The sequence below is a fragment of the Dinoponera quadriceps genome, unplaced genomic scaffold (assembly GCF_001313825.1).
Source record: "Dinoponera quadriceps isolate SergipeBrazil2010 unplaced genomic scaffold, ASM131382v1 scaffold1565, whole genome shotgun sequence".
NCBI classification, from domain to species: Eukaryota; Metazoa; Arthropoda; class Insecta; order Hymenoptera; family Formicidae; genus Dinoponera; species Dinoponera quadriceps.
In genome coordinates, this window is record NW_014556124.1 from 313,400 (window position 1) to 332,218 (window position 18,819).

Here is an 18,819-nt window from a genome sequence, read left to right on the forward strand (position 1 = left end):
AGCCTTTTGTGGTTTTATGGTTTCGCTCTCTTCTCACAGCCCCCGCGCGCTGTAAAAAATTTGTTACGGTACTCCGCGCGATACGTAATATACCAGCTGTCTCCGAGCGACGAAGCGACCGGACATGTAAATCGCTTGTACTTTTCTCGCGGTTCTCCTTACGGTGTTCCTTAGTGGAGGGAACTTCCCGCAGCGAATCTATCGTCGACGTGGTCGACGGGGAAGGTTGAACATTAGGCAATAAAAATTAATAGGCCCACGCTACGTCCGCCTGCATCAAGACCAAACTGCGCGGATATCTGCTCGTCTGACCTAAATACGTAATTATCTTTTCGCGTGGCACGACCTTGGACGGACCGAATCCAAACTGGGCCATGTCTCTGTCTACCGGTCTCATTCGTGGCGATCGGCTTCCCCGTGCGACCCATCCTCCCACTGACGGTTCAAGGAACCCAGAAACTTCCCGAATGTAATGAGAAGAGCGAGGACATTCGTCGGAATTAATATCACGATATGATTTCTCCTCCTTAAAAATGGATCTCTCGCTCCGGGGAGGGGAAAAAGGCCGGCGGCTAAACGTCCTCAGGTAAACTCACCGCCAGCCCGGCGGTCGCTCCAACCCCCTCCATCCGAACCCCCGTCAACTGGGACACCGACCTAGTTAGTTCACCTGTAGACACACGGTGCCAACACACCGACCACGTCGTAGACATCCGCGCACCTCCATGCGACACGCAACAACAACAACGTAATGACACGCGAATCCTTCGGCAACGAAGCGCCACGAGTGCTTCCTTATCGTGGTGCGACTAACGATATCGCTCACACACGACTCATTTTCCGCAACCCGCACGCGGTCGGTCACATTTTTTGGGTCACGTATCGAACAAACGGGGTGGCATTTCCTCACCGTCCCGCGTCGACGTGGCGCTTCAAGGGAATCCGCCGTTGTGTCGAAGGATGAGTAACTCGATTCCGGGGCCCTCGAAGTTAACTCCGAATTCAATTTTCGATTCTATCGCTCGAGCTACCTCCGAATTAACGAATAACGCGGGGAGAATTTCGATCGCGGGTCGGCGAGTTGTGTCTTTCCGCAAAATTTCGGAATGATATTCATTGGATGCATCGCGGCCGGCAAGGTGGAGAATGTGAATACGTGCGAGAGACGGCGGCGGGTCGCGAACGGGGTCGAAGTCGAGGGTTGGAGTGTGATCGGCCGATGTAGGCCAGGCGAGAGTGTTGGCCCCTTTCGCCTTGACACGAATACAGATTATATAGATCTCGGTTTAGGTCAGGTTACCGGTTGTGCGCTGCACTCTTGAAATTCTACGAAGCGGACGCGTGCGCGTGCAAGATGATTTCGAAAGGCGACCGTGGCGGTCGTAATTCAAGGTGCACACACTGAAGAATCGACAGCCGGCTGCGCTAACGTTCCGGAAGGGAATCCTTCACGACGGTTTATCATACGATCGTTAAGAGAATGGAGCATTTCTTGGTTACCGCCTTCGAGGTGCTCGTTGAGTCTCTCCTTTCGACTTTTCTCCGGTTTATTTTTCCCGGATCGAAAATAAATAAATGGACGCAACGTCGGGCACAAGTTCTCTCTCTCTCTCTCTCTGCTTTCTCTTGAAATTCCCAAGCCGGAAGTAGCGAGCGTGCAATTCATAAGCGACTATAATTTATACAGCAGAGAATGGAAGTAGCGATAGAAGATTAACAGACGAGCGCGTTCCAGAACCCGAGTGAGATTTTTAAACTCACTCTCGACGTCCCGACGTATCTTCGCGTACGATTTTGGCACGTACTGTGCCAAGGTCAGCGGTTCCTCTCCAATTTTTAAACATTGACGCCCGAACTCTACGAGCTTCCACATACATGACGGATATAGGCAAATCCGCGAGTTATATATACACACACGTGTATGGACGAGGTCATCGTAGTTCATTTCGCACTATTATGTACACACGAGATTATCGACTCAATTTATGTAACTCGACGTATACGAAGCGGCCCAGAATGACATATACAAGGTCTCTCTCGGAGCTTCTTCGCTCTCGATCTTAAAGTCGGATTTCCTCCATCGTATTTGGACTCGATTCTTTCACGTCCGAGGGAAAATTTCGTCGAACGCTCTCATTTGTTGCGCGTTCATTTTTTATTATTTAACAAGAATCAAGCGTCAGTCTCTCGTTACTCTCGAGAGATTTGGCGAAGGGGATTCGAAAAGGTTCAACCGCGATGCTTTTCTTATTCTACTCTACGGAGAACGCGTGTCGGAAGACGCGCCGTATTGGCGTCTCAGATGTTCCACGATAAAGCGACGTCGCGCGCGCATTGTCCGCTTAATAGCGCGTTCGTAATTACGCCGCGTCCCGATGGCGACATTCGCGTTCGATTACGAGTCGGAGGGTGCCAGTTGTGTACACCACGTCAGGTCTTCGCGTGTCCCAGCTGAGGAAACATCGCGGTGACGTTGCCTCTCGCTTCTTACCGCTGCCGCGGCATTCATTCGGCCGGAAATCCCGCCAAGGTCGCAACCAGGCTCTCTTACGTGAGAGGAAAAAAAATACAGAGCACAGTATATAAATCAACCTTTGCCTTCCGGTTACGTCACCGATATAAGACAGCTGTATTCTCCCGTTAACCGAATGTGTGTAAACGTCGCATGAAGTAACATTGTTTTGCGCGATCTCGTGATATCCTCATTATCGACTAATGACGGCGCTCGCTCGACGAACGGAAAAGTCGGTGACGAGAATTCTCTACGCGGCAAACGACTGCTTTTTGGTCTCATCTCAATTTTTCATTCCGCGCAAACATCGATTTATCGACAGCTTCCCGGCTACGAAGCTAATTTCTGTTCCCCTGGCCGACAAGTAGATTCGATAAAGAATAATAATAATTTTGATTTGTCATGTGATTTTAATTTAAGATATTTAGAAAACGGAAGCGGGCTGATGACAGGAACATTGTTATACGGCGAAGAGTTTCTCTCGAGCTCAACCTAATTTCCGTCTTTCGTTTCGCGCGAAACTTGATTTATCGGCGGTGTTATTTGTATGGAGAGTTAATTTTAGTCAGCTTAAAAAGCAAACGAGTCGTTAACGTTTCTTTACAACATGTATCTTCCTTTTAGCTCAACCTAATTTCTATATAGATCTCGACTTATCGACAATTTTACTTTTAACAGCCAACCTTATTCTGGAAGCTAATTTTAACTAATTTTATAATTCGTTTAGAGAGCAGATTCGCCGATAATAAATATGACGATATAAAGTCTTTCATGTGAATGGCAAAAAAATATATATCTTCCTTTTATCCCGATATAATTTTATCTTCTTGTGATCTACCTCTAACCTCGTGTTATTGGCGACATTATTCTCAGAAGGAGCTAATTATAATTCATTTCGAAAGCAGATGCACAAGTATGTCAGCAACGATTTTCGCGATAAGATATTACCATATAACACATTTTTCCTCGTCTCTACCTGACTTCAAGTTCGACGCATATCTCGAATTCTTGACGACTTATGCGAAGTTAATTTTATTCTGTTCACTGCAGACGCGGGTGCAAGCACTCGATATGACATAATACCTATATGTATGACAAAACTTTTTGTATTATAGACACACACACACACACACATACAGGTGTAACTATCAATTACATCATATTAGACAACTGCGACAAGCAACAAGACTTACAAACAACGGGCAAACGGCTATTAAACAAGTGGGCGAAGTTGGCCGACGATCAAAAAACTTTCTAAACTGCATCTAATCGTAAATCGATAACGACGCTGCAGCAACCCGGCGTCGTCGCTCGGATTATCAATAAGATAAATGCACGAGTAATTAGACATCCGGGACGGTACGTGGACTTTTGCCGGATGAAGGAAGCGTCCACTCGACAACAGCTGTTGCAAATATTTCGAGACATAGAATTCTTGGTTTTTGGGAATGTACAGACCCATTTAGTTGATTCAAACAAAATACTTGTTTGAATATGAGTAAACAAATGTTTTGTTTGTAAGAACCAAAATTTGATTCTCTGAAACGAAAATAAAAAAAGATTTCGTATGTGTATATCTCCGAAATGAATGGAGAACATTCGATCGTTTAAAACATTTGCTTCTCTTGTTAATTCTTTATTTAAATAATCTTATCTTTTTACGCTTTTAGAATTGAGCAACCGGTTATGTATCATGGTTCTTTCTATTGAAGATGTATAACGTATAATTGAAGATGTATAATTAATCTCATTTTCTCTTGCAAATCCATAATTGAAGTAACTTCGTTTCTCCTTAAAACTCATAATTGGGGTGACTCCATTTTTCGTGTTTATATAATTAGGCAACTTCTGAAACATTCAACATTTGGGAACAATAATCCCGAGATCGGACGCGAGGATGTTCGCGAAGCGAAGAGATGCCGCTTGCGAACTTCTGTTAACTGGAGATAACGAAAAGTAAAAGTTACTAATAGATGCAGCGAACGGACGAACGTGGCATCGCGGAACTTTTTTTCTTCTTTTTTCTTCTTGTTCCTTTAATTAAACTACACAGTGTCGAAATGTGTGTGTCAAAAAATCGAATAAGCTTATCTGTTATCTGTTTTCTTTTCTTGGCAAATCTATAATTGAAGTAACCTCGTTTTCCCTTGCGAATCTATAATTGAAGTAACCTCATTTTCCCTCGTAAATCTATAATTGGATTGACGGGGCCGGAAAATTGTTGGCGAGATTTTGTCGTTTTTAACGTCAAGAGGCTTTTCATTTATGGCGGACGCGTTTCGGTTCACGAATGCCTCTTTGTCAGCGTAAAATATTAATAATATAAAAGCACATGCGCGACCTATAATATATACGCTGTATTTTCGCTGTGTAAATAAAAATTACATAATAATAAAATTATAAAATAATTTCACTCTTCGTACTTATACGACTAGATAATTTGCGTTAACGTTTCACTCTTGGCAAAAAAGAGTTTAAAGCCGAGCGCGAAGGGCAACAGAATGACTCGTGCTTTCGCGAAATTCACCTAACCGGAGTTGATGAACGGTAAGTTAAAGTCGCTAATAGGTGCAGCACGGGAAAGTGTCTAGAGAGGGTCGGGAATGAAAGGAAGGATCGAACCGGAAGCCGGTGTGCGGAGTGCCATCGAGCTCCAGTTTCCGACAGACAGGGTGAGAGAGAGAGAGAGAGACCCGCTCAACCCTGTGGTGCAAGTGGAGGGTGCGGGAGGCGGTCACTTCAGGGCGTTCACCCTGCGCCAGCCAGCGCGTACTCGATACACCCGCTTGCTCCACGTCTCGATGTGCAAGTATATACACACGTGTGTGCATGTGCTTTAGTATCACATGTAGTGGCTACGTAGAACGCCTCGCTCGGACAACATTCAGGAGATGCCTCAACCCTTTGCGGCCGAGCTGGATGCGACGCGACGCTTTGTGATACTCCTGATACGGAGAATAGGGAGTTTAGTAGTCGTGTCAAATAGCAATGCACGATAAGGCTGCGCCCGTTTCCGCGCAGTCTGCCGGCTTCTGCCTGCTAACGACACCGTCGTGTAGATAAATGAAAACGCCAATTGGAAGCTAATTCGAAAACTTTAATTTCGCCGGCCGCGATGAGACCAGGCGACTGCATCCCGCGGCTGCAATTACGCGAGCAGAAACTCCGATCGGAAGCGGCTCGCGAACAGATGTGCCGATCGTCAACGGCGTGCATATTAAGTGCGCGAAGGACGCGTCATTAATGACAGAGATACGAAACATTCGTCGCGTACATCAATAAAAGTCCCGGGACGTTCCTACTGTGTCCCTGCTGCGACACATCACCGAAGATAATACACGGAAAAAAGGATTAATCCAAAACGCCTAGGCAAATTTTTACTTGAGTCGTGTAAATATTTCACTTGGGTCGAGTAAATATTGCTTGTTCCAAATAGAAATATTGGAGTAATTATTTATTTGAATCCAACACTTTTTTCTTTATACACGAAGAAAATATTGTAGTAAGAATTACCACCAAATTTTATAATGTTGGAGCACATCGGCATGACTGAAATTATTATGTGCGTTGCAATCTTTAGTAATGTGTACACACATGAAATACATTACTAAAGATTACAAAACACTAATAATAATTTCAGTAATATCATAATGTCGATATGGTCTAGCATTATAAAATTCTACTTAATTTGATTACATTTTCTCCGCGAGAAAGTGATATTTTTTAACATACAGAAAATGCGCCACCGCCGCGCAGCATTAAAGGAGCATTGATTTCAGAATTAAAAAAACACTCTCTCGTCTTCATTTTGTCGAAGTGAAGGGAAAACTCTCGCAAGATATATATTAAATCGAATCATAAATAACTTTCGACGATGACGGCAAATATTTATCTCTTCCGAACACTCGCGGAGAGTATCGATAAGCTCCATTCGTTGGTTGGGAATACAAATCGTTATTAAATAATGATGAGTATATATATGATGGATTAGATTCCGTTGTGAAATTTTCCGAAAGTTTCCAAGAGAGTATCTTCAACATCCTGCGGAGGTGCGCGTGGATAAATATAGCTAGGATATTAAAAGGGTAAAGCCAACCATTGATCTCAGGCTAACGCTACGCTGTATCGCAATACAGCGGGCGCATCTCCGTAAACGCGGCGATACGAACGACGAACCGGACGAAATTTACGCCGGCGCGACATTTCCATGGCCCCGTGATTTATCGGTGAGCCGAGGAAGGACCTTAAATCTCCTCGCATGCTGCAGCGTTCGCCCTGCCGAAGAACGTTTCGCCGGCGACAAGGTAGGCGCGAGAGGGCAGGCTTTGATTAACGACAAGCGCACACCTCTGCATCGTCGCTCTATCGGAACAATTTGTAACCCGGCACTTCGCGACGAGAAGGGGAGTCGAAGAGAAAGAGAAAGCATTTCGCGCGGGGAAACAACCTTTCGTGAGCGCGTTGTTAAAACCACCGCGGATTCATCTTTCTTTTCCTTCTTGTCTTTTCTCGCCGTGACCTGAAGCCCCAATTAATGGCACCCCCCTCCTCCTCGTTACAGAATTAATGTTAAGACGGCCGATTTACTTATGTCAAGACCCTTCCAAGGACTTCCGCGAAGCCGGCGGCACGAGGATGAAAACCGCCTTCGCGATGACACCGAGCGCTGGTCGATCGTACTTCTTTCTGCGCTAGAATACGGCAATAGGCCGGTCAAAGTTCTTGGAAGATGATCTAGAGAGCTCCGCAATAACTTGCTGAACGAGGTCGTTTGATATTAGCACTCTTCGCATTGAACTTTCGACGTTACATCTTATCATTAGAAGCATTTCAAGTAATAGAAGAGTGCGTAATAATAAAAAATTTAAGCGCATATAAAAATTCACACATTGCCTTGTTTAAAAATGCTATAACCGTCTTATTTGATCCCCTTTTTATCCTCTTCACGGATTGAACATTTATTTTATTGCAATAATATAAAATAAGCTTTTTATTCGCGATAAAATTTGAGAGCAAGTTGATGTTGACGTTTCTTTAGCTAAAAGGTGACGCTAGTGAACGAAGTTGATTTAAGAAATTTGCTTAATTATGCGTAACGAATAATTAGACGTTGCAACAGAGACTATGCTTGGCTGATCTGTTCATCTCATTTCTTCCCGGCTCGTTCAAGAAACAGCGAAAAACAAGCGAGAAATCGTGTTTTTAATCGTAGGGTTATCTTCAGCTTTCGAGAGGAAATTGCGGTGGATTTTTATACCGCAAAATTAATTCGACGATACATAGAAGCGATCACTTAATCGTCAGAAGCGGGGCAATATATTCTTTCCCACGCAATTTGTCGCTACGACCTTTCTATCAGGAGATACCGACGAGCGAAGAAATCGTTTGACGGGGACTAAGGCCGCCGACAATGTTGCTCGCCGCTCCTTTGAATAGGGCGCGCCGCCCCGAAGTCTCTGGCACCGGCCTGCTACAATGTGTTAAGCGCACCTTCACTGATCGGCGGCATAAATTCAAAACTTTAAACGGCCGTATCTCAACGCAAAGTTGACGTACGAAGATGAAACAAACGCCATTTTTCTCGGCATCTCGTGCCGCATGCGTTTATGCACATTGCTCTTGTTATTAAATTATCGTATTAGATGGAAGAAATTTTTCATCATAAATAGAAATATAAAATATTTCTGCCGAGAGATCTTCTTGAGAATATAATTTACCTAAATAACATCAGCTGATCATAGGAGTCGTCAAACCGAGCCGCGTTTAGTACGAGGTGTTAACGTCGCTTTTTCAATCGAGCAAACTTATTATTCATCAGTATCAATTTACGGAATTCAGCCGGAGTGACTTTATTTACGTCGCGGGCGAGCACGCGCGGCCCGATGATCGACTTTGAACGCGAGTAATTCGATTTACCATGTCGTTAGTTCAGAATCCCGAGATCGCCCCCAATTTCCATCTCAAAGCGAACGAGGAGCGGTTCTCTCGCCCTGCTGCGGACACTTGCGTGTGTGTATGTGCGCCTAATACGTGCGTGCGGGCGCTCCGCAACTCGATGTAGAGCGGGCATCGCAAATTCTCGACACTTATTAGACGTACTCCTGGAGAACGGTGGTTCTTAACACTCGGGGTCTGCGAGTAAATTTCAGATTTTCGTTCGCGAACTCGGACGGGGAGAGAATTACACTTCCGTCAGCTTCAACGTGTCCACACAGAAAAAAGTGTCAAATTTAAATAAATAATTACTCCAATATTTGACCCAAGTAAAAATTTTCTAAGGAATATTGAAGTAATTATTTACTTGAATTTAGCACTTTTTTTCTATGTACATTTTTCAAGTATCATCTTGTCACTCAATATATTAGTGAGAAAGTCTTGTATTATTACATCTGCTACACCAAGGCAAATATTCGATCATATCTGATCGGATAATCCAATTAAAAAGTAACGAACAGATATATCCGACCACGTACAGTGTCCGATCATCTTATCATTTCATCCGATCACGTCGCATCTTCATCCGATGAAGTTTCATCAGTAACTACATCGGTAACTCGAATATTTCATCGGATAAAGGTATTCATCACTTGATCGGACAAAAAATAACAATCTGATATATCACTTAATCAGTTTATCCGATGAAAATTTATGTCAGTGCACGTGATATAATACTTTATTGTCATCCCTGTCTGTGTAAAGCATCTCCACGATAAAAACCGAAATAGCGTGAATTAAATGTGATTCTTCCAGACGTGAAATCACTTCTCGGGGTGAGTCTCCCGTGTGGAAGGAATGAATGACTTTTACTCAAGCTTGGCTTTATCGACAACGACCTATTACCAGAATACACCTCGACATAACCGGAGATCCTACATTTGGCCGTATAAATAATCGACGAGTGGTGGCGACTATAGCAGGTCATACCGGGATCAATAGCGTGAAATTCGTTGACGATTCTCCGTACGAAAACGAAACCGGTGCGACGTGTCGTCATCCCCGTCTGCTGTGCGAGACGCGCAAGTGTACCGGTCGTGTGCACGTGACGAGGACATACGTGATGCCGCGTAACGAGTCGTCGGCGAATAAATCGACGCACTAGTTTTCAACGACAAACAGGGGAGCGTTTAACGAATGTCAATGCCGAGGCCTCATCAACATCTTCGGTCACGCTCGTCAATTATGGCTGTGCAAACGAGAGCAATGGAATAATGAACCTTCCCCCCTCCGCCCCTTTCGCTAAAAAAAATCTTAGTCCCGAGGATGCGAAAGAGTTACGTTTCGACACGAGTCTAAATAGCCGTGCGAGAGTCAAGTAAGTATATTTATAGTGCGGTGTCTGGCTTAATATTTTTAGCAAGCAATATCGTTCTTAGCCAATACGTCGAAAGTTAATGGACTGATAGGAGACTCTCAAAAGAAGATTACGCAACAGTTGCGAGGCTGTTTTTCCACGCTGCGGAAGCGGTCTAGCGTGAGCGAAGACGCCTGGTGTGAGTCTTCAGGGTCGGACGCATCAACACCTGCGAGAAGTATACGAAGAGTTCGCGACGGCGGCCTTCGTAAAATCGATTCTCTATCAAAGCAGGCAAAGAGAGAGAAAGAGTCGTTGCCTCCCGTCGAGCGATAGCGATAAGAGGCGAAGGCTTTGATCGTGGATTAATCGAACGGGCGTGATAGCCGGACATTCCCGGCATCAATCGGCGCGCTCCAGCTCGGTATAGACGAGAAATCCTCGACGGACACTAATAGCACGCTCCCGGTAACTGTCGATAAAGCGCCGTCGATGAGAAAACGAAACGGGCCCGTAAAAACGCGCCTCCTTTACGCCCCCTTCGCGCGTTTACGATCGCGCCGCCGGAATCGTGCGCCTCGCTACCGTAATTATGCGGATGCACTGCACCGCGCGCGACTGGCGTCGCGAAGGGTGATCGCGTGTGAGCGTCGCGAATCTCCAATTCGACGGGAATATATGAAGGCGTGCGCGAATAATTCCGGTAAGGAGGGCGAGGAAGCGTTTGTCGTACGTCTGGTTGGCTACTGGCCGCGTGCGTGGCACGCGTTCATATAAATTAAAATTGCAAATCGCACCCGGGACGAATAGTTCCGGTTTTAAATGCGCGCCGAAGGTAAAAGGGAACGGAGCCACTTGTAGTCTCAAGACGCGGTAATCGATACCGCGCGAGAGATGAACTTGCCGGGAATTTCGATGCGCAAGGTCGAAGAAATATCGAGAGAAATTAGCGGGATACGAAAGAAGACGACGGTCTGGTAGACCGAGAACGATGCAACACGCGATGCTCCAGCGCGGATTGTACGTGTGATCGGCGTAAGATCATTTCGATGTAATTTGTCGTGAATTTTCCTCGTGAAAATATACAACTCTGCGGTCTCGTGCGCGAACTATGAATAGCAACAGCTACTTGTCCCAATCTACTTGAAATTCATCATTTCCATGAAACATATGGGTCGTGCATGGAACTACAGAATTATTAGCGGAATTAGTGAGTGTTACTTGATAAGGTGTGATTAATTAACGTACGAAATTCTCCTCGAGTTATAATCGCCAAAATCTATTTCAGACGATTTATAATTCGCGGCAATGTTCAGGGTGAGAATTTCATACGTTAAAAAATACCTGAGGAATCAACATTACATTTATGATGCATGTATATTTATACATATTTATACAATGAAAAAAATACTATATTCAAGTAAATATTTATTCAGGAGTATTGGTGTAGTTATTTTATTTGGACTAAATAAATATTATTTGAATGCATTTTTTTTTCAAGTGTGCTGCATTTAAATAATATTTATTTAATCCAAATAAAAGAATTACTTCGATACCCCTTAGCAAATATTTACTTGAATGCAACATTTGTTTTCAGTATATATATCCGAATCGAAATTTTAATACTCTTTTCACGGTCTATAAGATAATTTGTACCTACTTAGATGGTCTATAGACTAATAAAAGCCTGTTTGGACTGCTAGTGACAACTATTAACTTCTCTCTAGAACTTTTATTTCTACAGATTTAATTTTAATGCTACCTTGAACAACCTATTTTCACGCTAAAACAGTGAAAAGGGAAATTGAAGACATCATTAGGGTCAAAGTAGGGGTAAATTATTTTATTAGGATTGAAATTATAAATCTATTTTGTTATCTTAGTTCTTCCTATATATACTACGTTGTAGAATGAAAGGTTTAATGTAGGGTCAAAATTTCGAGTATATACACTCGAATATATACACATTCGTAAACCTTTAAACGTTTCCTATATTATACGCCGTATTAAATTTTAAAAAGAATTGTATCCGTCGTGAGTTGAGGAATTAATATTAGAAGAATCCATCACGAGTCTCGAACCATCGTTCTGCATTCTTCTAAGATTGCGGATTATAAAACTTGCGCATGAATATGTGTGTGAATATCATCGATGTGAAATAAAATTAACGCGAATATTATTACGCAGTTAATAATCCATGATCGTCGAGTATTATTATTATTATCGATAGGCTTTATTATCCGATATTCATTGCATTATTATGGAAAATCAGCGTATTGAACTTTTTATCGACGCCGAATTCTACATCGGAGCGCGCGCGGAAAACGAGTTTTCACATGAGCGCGAGTACTCACAACGCGATTATTCGCGGGTTAATTGGAAAGTCTCGTGAGCGAATAAGCGGTAAGTGCGCGTACATACGTATATACGCGGTTGCATTTTGCGAACTCTTACGCCAGTTACGTCTCGCTGATTTTCTAAAGAGCGGTAAAGCGCGTGTTTTTTCTCCGGCGCGAGTCGTGCCGACCGCGTGATTCTGCCTGTGGAAATGCAAATACGTCGTTTGTTTGCGCAAATTGCGATCGGTGTCGCAAGTATGCCGGCTATTTGCCTCGCCGCCTTGCGGATCGGACGTGAGTCCGATGAGTTATCGTTGTTCGACGTAATGTCTAAATTTGCATGCTATCCGCCCGCGAGGTTCCTCCGTAGCTCTATCCGTCGTTAATTCGCCGAGCGTCGTAATCCTCGGTTGATTTGAAAGAGGTGAAATTATAAATTTACACGCATGTTGTTTTTTCGAACTAAGCTTCCATAAAACTCGTCAGAAGCTCGCACAATAGATCTGAATAATTTTATGTGAAATTAATAAATTTGTAATACAATAATTATATTAATTAATTATTGTGATCTCTGAATTGACTGTGTTGATTATATTAATATATTATATTAATATAATTGAAACACAGACATACACACACACACACACACAGAGTGTTTGTTCCCGTGGCAGTCGGGCAACGATAAAAGCATTGTTATGACAGCACCGAGGCAAGAGGAAAAAATACAGCGTTGCGACTCACAGAACAGATCGGAAATTTTAAGGGTTAATCGCGATCCGGCTGTCGACTCCGCTGAGGATCGGATAGAGCGCGACCGAGCGCTGCTTCGGGTGCGAACAGCGACGGAGGGAGACGCAAAGGGATCGATTCGGTAATACGAAGGGAATGCACCACCTTCCCCTCTGGCCCAGAAGCAGCCCCCCGTCGCTCGACCTGGAAAAGGGGGTTGGAATGGAAGGAAACCCCGCAACGTACCGCGAATCGGTCCGAATCATCCCTATGGCCGCTTGATCGCCCTTGAGAATCTCCCCTTTTTAAACAGGGCGCCGCTTTCGACGAGAAAAGTTTTTCGCGCGGAAAATGCGATCTACCACGGGAGACGTAGACTCGATCGAACGCAATGAGATATGGAAATACAGGCAGAAAGGAGGCGGTACTCACGGACGAAGATGTTGCTCATCAACGTGGCCGGCAGGCAGAAAACGATGACGAGCACGTCGGCGACCGCGAGATTGACGATGAAGAAGTTCGTGACGGTCCGCATACGGGGTGACCGGTACACCACGGCGATGACGAAGCTGTTGCCGATCAGACCGACGACAAATACGACCACGTAGGCCACGCAATAGACCGCCGACATGGCCATGCTGTGCCGGTAGAGCCGGTCCGGCGCTTGCTCGATCGCCGACAGATTCGTAGTCTTGCTGGCGTTGAACAGCCCGTGGCCCTCCTCCATCGCGGCTCGCGGACTCGTCGCGATCACCTCAATGATGATATTGTTGAGGTAGTCGCCGATGTCGTTCTTCATCTGCAGCAGGGTACCGGACGGCGGCGCACTCGCGGCCACAGTTGTCGTAGCCGGCACGTTGCCGTTGTTGCTCCTGCGGCGCGTGTCAACGTCGAACTCGTCCGAGTCCGGTAAACGCAGGGACGCCATCTCCAGGAGGGGAGACGGTGGCTGCAGCATCGGTAACTTGAGCGTGGTGAAGTGACGAATCGACGTTTCGACCATTAGCCGAAACGCTAACGTAGCAGCGTGTCGTCGTCGCCTCCTCCTCGCCGCCCGCTTATCGTGGTCGTCGACCCCAACGCGCCTACGCGATCTTCCCGCTTCGCCGAGATCTCTTCGACTTCCGCCGAGCGAGAGAGAGACTGCTTGGCAAACTTGCTAACTTCGCGGACGCGCGATCGTCAAGGGTTTCGCGGCGGTGGGACGCGGCTCCCCTGCGCGAAGAAAAACGCCGGATGACAGCAGCAACGAAGCCGACATCGATCTCGCGGTGTGATCGCACGGTGTTTACGCGTCCGGAATTCGCACGTGTGCCGAAAAACCACCCCCGAGGACACGACGGATCAAGTAGGGGGATCGAGAGAGGCTCGTCGGGGGAGAGAGATCGTTGTACGATGGGAGAAACAACGTGTATGAAAATATGTGTGTCGCGGCCGGATGCTGGAGCGACTAATGAGCTTGCCTTAGAAGACGATCGCGAACTGCCGCGAGATGCACCCGTCGCGGCGAGCTGTCTGGCGATGCTCGACGACTGCGCAAGCGTTACATCCAGCAACGGCACATGCACCCGCATGCGACGTGCTCGCGCGCACTTTCCGTACAGTAGTAGTAGGCTACGCTACGGAATCAAACGGGGAGGAAATGGAAAGATCTTCCGCATTTTCGCCCGACAAGGTGTGTATCCAGACGACCGATCTTCTCGCAAAAATTTCGATAATTATTCAACGTTTCAGCGAACGATGTATGAGGGGTGGTCGCGTGGCGTGCGCGCTCAACTAATGGAATTCGGGACTCTCCTCGGTCGTATCTCGTTCTCCGGAGAATTGAATAATTTCAAAAGCAGCGCGTTGTTTACATTTTTGCGGAAGAAGAAATACTTCTTCCGGCTCGAAAACAAGGCGGTGTATCTTTCGAGCCATCATTACGAATGGAAAGTTACGAATGAATAAATTAGGGGGTGAAAAACCTTTCGTTTGCGGTGACTAGACAATTTTCTAGAAACCTGCATTCAACGTTTCACGCGGTGCCTGCAGGAAAATGTACAACAAACTATTCAGATACAACAAACTAACCGACATAGTCGGGAGACGCGGTGAATTTTTTTTTCTTTTGTCACAAGGGACGTTCCCCGAAATGAACTCTACGCGCACGCATCAGTGCGTCGCGAAGCCGAGCGGTTTCATGGAAAGTCCGACGCGCTCAAAATTTCCTGATGTGTCAGAACCAAAGCTAAAAGTGGCCGTAACTCGGGGAAGAGCGCGCATTACATTTACACAATTTTGATGCTGTCAACAAACACGTCTTGTCGCTGCGCTGACGTGAGGTCAGCGCCAAAACTAAAAGTGCCTGTAACTCGGAAGGGATGCGTTTTATGACGCGTGTTTATATGAATGTTTTACGTCATTCTAATGAATGCAACCTGCTTCGGGAATAACACGATCCCTCCTAGTTGAACACGTTCATATCTGCGCATAACGCTCTCTTTACTCAAATCGATACTTTTTAATCGAGATATTCTAAATATTTCAACGACTGAAACACATCGTGGCCGTATATCTGATACTTGACATTTCGACGCGTGATTTGTTTTCGTCAATTTATATGTATGTAGCAATAAACACACAAATACAGACGCGTCCGGACAATCTTATTTATTGTTGTGTGGGACGCAAAGTTCCACAGCGAAACTTTTCTAATAACTCAAATAGTTTTGAAAATACATGCTTAAACTTTCCACGGAGATGATAATGAAAAATGGTTTTCCAATAAATTTGTTAAGTTTATGTAACTAAACTAACTTATTGCTATTAAATTATTTTTATATAATAATTGATGTGTGATTATTTTAAATATTGATACGATCATTTATTGTATGGTAAAAAAGCATTACTGACAAAAAAGTGAACATATTCTTTTATAAATTAACGAGCTAGCGATTAAAGTGGAAACAAATCATTGTCAATAAATGTATACATAGATCGTGACTGACGCAGATCTGGTTAATTTCAGTATAACCGTCGTAAACACAGCATACGAAAAATGTGAGATAGCGAAGATACGTAATTTTGAAAGTATCTCGCACCATCGGCGTTGAAATATTTTCGCCGCAGGTGTTTCTTATCTCACCGCGGAATTTCGTCGACTGAATTTCTCACGTCGAATGTCTGTCTTCGAATGACGAAAAGTTTCCCTTTCTCTTCATGGACGAGACAACTGTTATGATAAACGTCTCCGAATTATACTCTCCGCAAAGCCCCTAGAGAGTTCTCTTTAATTTATTAATTTACTTATTGTATTCCTTATAAATTATTATTTTGAAAAAAAATAGCGAATTTTTTGTTATAATTATAATTACTATGTGCTATGTAGAAAAACTTACAGGCTATTTGACTCTTTCTATTCTCGACAAAGAAATTTTTTCGATACTTTTATTTTTCAGAGCGAAATATAATCATGACGCGGTATCGATCAAATTTCCAAAACAAAGGGAATGAAAAAAGTTCGTTAAAAGCTACAGAATGTTCCATATTCATTGCGCTACCTTACATCCATAGATTTGTAAATCATTTTCACTTAATTTTCCTTTGACAAATTTGTTGTCAAGAATAAATGCGATTTTTTGTAAGGATTTTTAAAAATATTTTTTATCATGTTTCTTTTATATTTTACAAATTTTTCAAATCTTTAGTATCTGAACAACTAATTACGTCTTAAATTAAAAGTTTATTCTAATAACTGCACTCCGAATTTATCAAAGAACATGGTACTTTTAATATTATATGTATAATCTACAATTTATAAATGCTAATTTTTTAAATCTCCACATTTTCAATCATCTTGAATTAAAATCGTAAAAATAATGATACATTCTAATTGAATAACCAAAGATAAAATATCTTATGGAAATATTTCCATAAGAGCGCGAGAGAATGTACCTGACACTTTGAACGAATCGCATTGGTTTTGACGATGGCAGAAGAGGGCATCTTTTTTCGCCGATATCAGGCACAGACAAAATAACTCTATAAAATTACAATACTTGACCTAGAAATGCCGGGTTACTTTTACGTTAGACGAAAATATCACATCAGAATATTAAGTTACAAATGCAAATGTGCACGAAACTAAAATAAAAGTAGTTCATACACGTTATTAATCGCGAAATATTTCTCAAGAATCCTTGAGAATTAAATTGAAATTTCACAATACACAGAGATACTTCTGTATCTGAGTTATTGCTGGGAAAAATTATCTGAAAATATCGAAACTGTAACTATATATATATATATACTAACTTTATATGTACTTGAAGAGCTTTCGTTACAACTACGCATATGCAAATAAAAGTGACAAATAAACGGAACTACGCGTATTCGTATTTTTCGTCTATATTTTGAGATAGATTCGCGACTATAGGGAAAATATTTTTTCTTTCTTTTTGAGGTTTTGTTCAGAGAATATCGAGTGAAATATCCACCGTGCGTCGTGCGACGAAATACCGGCGTAAAATTGTGGCCAAATACCAAAATATAAGCTCGAACTTCTAACTTACCGATTTAATCCACGGAATATCGACGCATGCTGTATCATAATACGACGATGCACACATATATTCTCTATGTATTCGTTTCTTTCACATCGACATCTTTCACAAGCGTCCGCGCGTAAGAAGTCTATAAACCTAACCTAACCCAACCTTACCTTCGACTCCCCTCGTCACGCTGGATTCTGTAGTACGACATCCGCGCTCTCGGGAACTGTCACTGCCTTCTCGGTGCACACACACAAACACACAATCGCTCCGCCAACTCTACTAAATTCAAAACAAAAACACGTTCCCTAATTAGTTATAACAATAGATGTCGCCATATCAAGACTACGTAAGTTTAAGATTGTACATTTCTTTGTTAAACATTATTTGTGCAGACGCATTATTCTCGCTGTTTTAAATAACCAATAAATAATAAACCAATAATACATATAGTTGGAAAATTATAATAATCTAATGACATAGCGGGTTAAAAATCTATTCTGCAGGTTACTGCGCCACATCATGTATACCTTTTAAATAATCATTCTTTAGCGTCTTGGCGATATTCAGTTGAATTTCGTACGATTAAAAAAAGCACTTTGCGAATTTGTTTAGCGTTCTGCAGGGATTTGCCGGGGAAATATTTTCTGCCCTATTCTGCTCGCTCGTTCTCTTTCTTTCTTCCTCTACAATTCTATCTCTTCCTATCTTTCTATCCGTTCTCTCCGACACAACGTCGTTCGTCTTTGTGTCTCTGTATCTCGTCCGCTCGCTTGATTTCGTTTAAGTTTTTTGTAGCACGACGCCCACCGTCGTCGACGTCGTCGTAACCTTCGTCGTCTTTCGCTGATTACGTAGGATCGCATGACTCGGACGAATTGCCCAAATTTCCGGTTTCCAGAAGCGACATTACTGCGAGCGGCAGACTAAAGCGACTAATTGAATCGTACTGCCAAAGGCGTTCGGCAAAACGAATCGAAATTCCCTTTCCTAATCTTACAGCCCGCCGTTACTCTTTCTCCCGTGCAACCAGTGGTTAACCGAATTTCGCCGGCCACGAAATTCGCAAAAAGAAAAGATCTCCCCGCGCAGAATTATCGACGATAATACGATCATCCCAGCAACCCAATTAGAATCTCGATTAGTCCCTCGTAACCCGCTCCTTCCTGATCCGCCTCATCTACCCAAGTAGTCTCATCATACTCAGTTTACCCTCTGCCATCATTTACTTATGCATTCACCCTCTCCTTATCAGTAGGGTGCGAATTTCTCGGCTAACGATACCAATTACTATTAAAAGCCAATTATGTCGACGTTCGTCTTGACCAATTTTTTATTACCCACTTGTCGTTTATCGTTGTACCGTAATCCTGGATTCGCGGAATAATTCATGAAAAACTGTTCGTTTCCCAGAAC

The 18,819-nt window shown here is 43.5% G+C and overlaps 1 protein-coding gene across 1 annotated transcript in view; it reads right to left on the minus strand.

Moving 5' to 3' along the window:
- LOC106746866 (neuropeptide FF receptor 2-like) overlaps positions 1-14,062 on the minus strand; it is a 51,588-nt gene extending 37,526 nt beyond the window's left edge. The window contains exon 1 of the mRNA XM_014623980.1: positions 13,304-14,062. Within this exon, the coding sequence (XP_014479466.1) occupies positions 13,304-13,874 (571 nt within the window). The 5' untranslated portion in view covers positions 13,875-14,062. The remainder of the gene's footprint in view (positions 1-13,303) is intronic.
- Positions 14,063-18,819: the final 4,757 nt, after the last annotated feature.